Source organism: Phaethon lepturus, unplaced genomic scaffold (assembly GCF_000687285.1).
Source record: "Phaethon lepturus isolate BGI_N335 unplaced genomic scaffold, ASM68728v1 scaffold4381, whole genome shotgun sequence".
NCBI lineage: Eukaryota > Metazoa > Chordata > Aves > Phaethontiformes > Phaethontidae > Phaethon > Phaethon lepturus.
Window position 1 is genome coordinate 9034 of NW_010515394.1, and position 5768 is coordinate 14801.

At 48.7% G+C, this 5768-nt stretch overlaps 1 protein-coding gene across 1 annotated transcript in view; it reads left to right on the plus strand.

Annotated features, from left to right (window-relative positions):
• Positions 1-1841: 1841 nt before the first annotated feature.
• The window catches only part of FAM179A (family with sequence similarity 179, member A), a 32417-nt gene continuing 28490 nt past the window's right edge, over positions 1842-5768 (plus strand). Inside the window, 5 exon segments of the mRNA XM_010295757.1 lie at positions 1842-1869; positions 2836-2891; positions 2893-2987; positions 3838-4049; positions 4520-4761. Of these exon segments, the coding sequence (XP_010294059.1) occupies positions 1842-1869; positions 2836-2891; positions 2893-2987; positions 3838-4049; positions 4520-4761 (633 nt within the window).

Consider the following 5768-nt stretch of genomic DNA (forward strand, 5'->3'; position numbering starts at 1 on the left):
AAGCACCTTCATTCCTTGACCTTAAGATGCCTCTGGCAATTTATCTAGACTAACTAAAATGATGAAAGCCAGAAGTGGGTTAACTGTCTTAGCTAGCTCCAGCCTTTCTGAAATTCACTTGCTTTACTCCAGATGAATACTTTGACAGTTTTTGAGCGGAGTTACATCTCTTGGGCAGAGGGTGGAGCAGTACAGGGCCTTGCTGCAAGAGGAACAATTTCTGTTGAAGTTTGCTCGAGGATACCATTTTATCTAATTGTAAGTTTGATTGATAGTAGCGTACCTGAACTCCTTGTACAGGCATTCTTTGTCATTTGTTTTAAGCTTACAGAACCCATTAATAGGCACCTGCCTTTGCTTCTTCCATCAAGTGCAGAGGCATTTTTCCTTCTGTAATACTTAAGTGAACTGTGTCTGTGATTGAGTCTTCTGGCTGCACTTAGCTACCGTGTGATAGTCATTCTGTTTGCAGAGCTTTAGAGGCACCTATGAGTGGATTTTCAAAAGCAGTTCACATTGGCATCCTTCTGTACTCACTGATGTTTTTTATAGGAATTTTACTGCTGGCTTACCATCCTGACCTCTTCTCCTAAGGCGTCCTCTGCAAAATCCCCTCCTTCCTCTCACTTAGGCCATAAGCAATGGGCCAGTAAGTTTCAGGAAGCCAAAGCCCTGGATGGTGACTCAAGTCTCTGTCAGAAGGTGAAAAAAGGTCTCTATAGAGTGTTGAAGTGAAAGCAACCAAACCGCTAAGGAAAGAGACTGCAGGGACTGAGGCTGAAAAGGGTCACGTTTTGCTATAGCACTAACCTGAAGGGCTAAGAATAAACTTCCTTTACCCTCCTATATCCTGCACACTAGAACACTGTCTACAACCCCACTAGTCCCGAGGGATGTGCGTTTGCTGATGTGACACGGCAGACAGTTCCTGGATAGCTGGCATCTCTAAATATGGGTTAAGCTGTAGCCTCAGGCTGTCTGAGGTGCTGCAGGTGCTATAGGTACCTCAGCAACACTATAAATGCAGGCAACTTGCCTACAACAGCCATTGTTTCAGCTGCTTTTCTCTTTCTTTTACCAATGGGTAGCAGATCTGGAAATATTTGGCTTGTGGGTTGAATTGTGGCTCAGAATTATCCATGGATGTGTCATAAAATCTCCCCTACCCCTTTCTATGGAAAAAATTTTTTCAGACTGGTGGAACGTGCTCGAGATAGAGTTTACACACTAGTCTCCAGTATTGTTAGCCCAGTGCTTCCCCTTAAATCCAGGAAAGTTTATCTTAAAAAGGAGTAAACTATTCTACCCCCCAATTTTTCAGGTGTTCTTGGGGCAAGTCCAGTGGTTGTTATCAAATGTGTGAAATGATGCTCCTGTTGCAGCGGCAGCGCTGAGTTCAGTGGGAGCAACTGCAAGGCACTGCACTGGGTCCAACAGCAGTGGGCACGGTGGGAGATCCGCCTCTGCTGCCGTGCTCGTGCAGCCATGGGGAGAGCAGCTGCTGGGGTGGAGTTATGTTTCCCCCGTTATGCTGACAGCAGTATTCCTCCAGTATTTGGACTTTATGGCCATGATCCTGACAGAATATGGAAAAAGCATAACTCAAGGACATTTTTATGTTGTTTTAGCACCACCTGACTTGAGCAGTTCTGTGCGCAGGAACCCCTGTAGGCAGGGCAATGCCAAAGACTGGTGGCTGTCACTTGTACTAACGGTGCTATTTTCCCATGCAGGTACCTGATGCTGCAGGGGAACCCGCCAGCAGCTGTATCAGGCCCAGCACCCAGCAGCACATTGAGTAAACTCTCATCTGCAAAGAGCCCATTGTCCCCTGCCCCAACATGGCAACACAAGATGAGTTTGCAGCAGGTAAAGGGCTGCAGCAGACCAGAGACTTCTTCAGCCAGGGCTTGTTGCAGTCCCGTTCCTGCAGCCTTTGCCTGGAGGATGCTCGCCTGCAGTGGCAGCGCCGGTGCCCAGGAATGCTGCTTGGCTCAGGGAGGCAGAGCGTGTACAAAAGCTGCAGTCAAAGCGCTGATCACGAGACCCTGGAGATGCTGGCAAGTGCAGCAGCTATTCTTCATGCTGTACAAGTGAGAGCCCCGCCTTAGAGGCCGGGTAATGGGGGAGATACTGGCCAGGATAAGGGGCAGGGAAAAATGCTGTGTAAAATTTCGAATTTTCAGCAACAGCCAAGATGGCAAAATTTTTTTGAGGCAGGCCATGTTTATGTTGGTTTTGGGTGTCTCTGCAGCAAAGAAAGCAGGGAATAAACCCCTGTAACAGTGAAACAGAACAAAGGAGAACCGTTTGGGTGGGCAATTTGCATCCTACAGACAAAGTAATCAAGTAAGCCCAACTGAACCTTAGGGACATCTGGTACAGAGTGCAAACCTGCTTTTAGGTATAACACCTGGTGTTTAATTGATTGTGTCCTCGTACTTTCTTGTTGTGCAGAGAAGTGAAAAACCCAGCAAAACCCAACCCAAATGGAGTAGGAATTGCAGAAACAAAGGACTTTCATACTAGCTTTGGGGAGAGATACCAGTACAAGAGACCATTGTGGGTTGCCTACCCTTTGAAAGGAGAGGAAAGGAATCCAGGATGGGCAGCTAGCAAAACACATGCAAATTTGTAGAATGTTGAGCTGTCAAAGCGCTGGAATGCGAACCCCTCACCAAGCAGGATATTGTGACATCAAACAGACCTTTGCATAGGCCAGGACTACACGTCACTACTGGTGTCTCAGTCTTCAAGGGAGAAGCGGTGTCTGCTTTTTCCTTTCCATGTCAAATGCTGTGAATTTGAGTCGTTTGTACTGTCCTTATTTTAAAGCTAAGTACCACAGCCCAGTTGCTGTCTACTGTGGGACTGTGCCCAAATTCAAACCCAGATAGATACACAGCTCTGCAAGGTGGAAGCATTGATTCGAACTTGCAGTTTTGTGGCAGCAGCTGGACCACTGAAGAAGGTGAGGATGGAAAGGGGTTGAATATGCAATGGTGGCTTTAGTCAAATGAGAAAAGCCCACCCGATTTCAGGGAGAAATGAACCTTGGAGGTCAGTCCTAACGTGCTGGCTCTGTGTCAGAGGAGGTGGCTGAACCTGCCCTCCTCCAGTGGTGTGCATGGCATCACATCTCTTTATCATTAGTTCGTTACACTTTCTCCTTGATCAACTACTTGATCCTACCACTGCCAGCCAGGATGGGGACTGTGGTCCAGCTGGCCATAAATCGGGCATGGTAGTGAGATGTTCATGGTAATGAGTTCTGTTTCTATCCCTGCTATCAATGTGTGGTCTGGCCCTAGGTAAATGCCCTGTTCTTCCTCTGCTTGCCAGTCAGATCTGACCTTGAGGATGGGATGGTGCTCTAGAAACACTGGCAAGGTCTGCCTGCTTGCTGAGATGTCTTGCTGCTTTCCAGAAATACCAGTAGCACCGTGCGGGTGTTTACTGGTTGTCTTCACAGGAGCCAAGTCCTGCAACGGGAATCTTTTTTCCCCTCTTACCAGTGGGGCCTTCAGCCTCTCTCTCCTGGCTTGCTAGCTCAACGCTGCTCAGAAGAATTACACTGACACTAGTTCTAAGGAAAATAAAACCAAAATGTCTTCTGAATGATTATGAATTAGATCAATAGATTAATAGATTAATTAGGTAATTTAATTAGATAAATAACCACTCCTTAGGTGGTTGATTGTAAAAGTGAGGTCAGCTAACCGCCTTCTTCCCTTTTACCAGATCTGCAGCTTCTTTTCAATCCATATTAACAACCCAGATGAAGAAGCAGCTGAGTTTATGGCATGGGGATGAAGCTGAGAAACCTCCATACCCAAGCACCACCTCTCCCCTGGGTGGCCCGGTCGGCAAGGCGAGCATGCATGACCACAGCGCTGAGTATGGAGGTGATCTCTCCCCACTTTCTCACCAAGCCTTGCCCCAGGACCCCCAGGAGAGGGAGGTGAGCAGTGCTGCCTTGGCAACCATTCTGATAAAGGGCAAGCTGAAGATGAGGAGGATGTCTGAGGGTCTGTTAGCCTCACAGAGAGGTAAGATGGGAGTCTGTCCGCTCTCTTGCGGGAAGAAGGGTCTTTTCCCAGTGTAGAGAGCTAGCGCACATTCCCCGGGAACAGTTGTCCCCTGCATGTGCCCCCCTGCAATAACATTCCCTGCTCTCAGTCCCCTGCATAGCCCTCCTGTTCTTGTAGGGGTGTACAGCTGTGGGGAAGAGAGAGGAGCAGGAGGGTGGATGTGCAGGTGATGTATTCTGGGTAAGCATCAGTCCCTGGGCTCCCTGTTGTCTGATGGGAGCCCAGAGGACCAGGATGTTCCTCTGGTGGCTCTGTGGGAGTGGGTAAGAGTTGTCCACTGGTCTGCTTCAGGTGGCTGCCAGCATGAGCATTTTTCCCTGTGCAGTTGTTTAGAAGTTTCCAAGAAATCTGCCCAATGAAATATGTTGCTTCAGGTGCTCTAGGTTTGTAGTACCACTTCTATTATGCTTTGTGTCTCTGCTTTGCAGGCCTGACTGACTGCAGTGACCCTAGAGGGGTTACCCTGAAGCCAATAGTTTCCAGGTCAGCTTCCCAGAGGCGCCTGGTAACCTCCAAGCCTGTGCCTCCCATCCACATCCCATCCAGCCTGCCTTCCTCAGAGCCCAGCAGGATGAGCAACGCAGAGCAGGAGCGTGGGGAAGATGGCACCGGCTATGATGAGAGTGATGGGAATAACAAGCAGCTGATGTCAGAGGGAGAAGGATATAAAGTAAGGAAACCAAGCCAAACCACATGTGGTAGATCTTCAGTTTATTTCCTGTAGGCAGAGCTCTGAGATCTTCTTTCCTGGTGGCGCAAGCCCAGGGAAGCAGCTGAGATGAGGAAGAGCTCAGCTGGACACTGCGCTTCAGGCTGTCTTTGCAACGTGTGTACTGCAGACTTCATGTCCTCAGTGTCTATCAATAGCAGAAGAGGTCTTTACATAGTTTCTGTGCTCTCTAGTGGCTCCTGCTGTGTTTTATGACAGAGAACACCAGCAACCAGTTGGAGCCACTAAATGTGTCCTTTCTGGTCATGTATATCCTTCTACAGTTAGTAAAATACATCTGTCTGTGAGCCATCTGTACATTGTGGTTACTGTTGCAGATACACCAGCATCTTGGTGGGTTTTTATATCAGCTCTGTCTGGTTTAGATGGAAAAAAGACGTTTGCTGGAGCAGGCCGCCCGGCAAAGACAACTTTAGGTTGTCCCAGCGTTTGAGCTGTACAGCCATGTCCTTCTGCACAGTTCTCTCTAATAGCATTTCTAGAGTTCAACAGCCCCTGTGCAGCTTCATCCTCTCCCATGGGTCTGCCCAGGGGTAAGTGACGGGAACTGGCAATTGTGGCCGCGGGGAATGCACTGCAGACGCCATCCACTCGCTTGCCTTTGCAGGAGGGACAGAAGCTGCAGTTGTTTTGGTTTTGCTGTGGTGAGCAGGACAAGGCAGATGAATCACAGCATAACCAATAAAAGGCTAGTGTGCTTGATTTTGGCCTTGCAGATGCAGGCCCAAAGGTATCCCTGACATTAACTCTGTTGGTTTCACTGGAGCTTGAACAGGTCCTGATTTGGCTCTTTAGTTGTGAGAAGAATGTTGGGATACTAAGGAAGGGTGTGCATCTGCCCCCGCTCCCTCCATCCCCCTTCCTAGCCATGGCACGGGGAGCCTGAAGTAATTTCAGCCGGCAGAGAGACCTTACACAGAGCAGCAGGGTAGGGAGCTCTGCTGAAC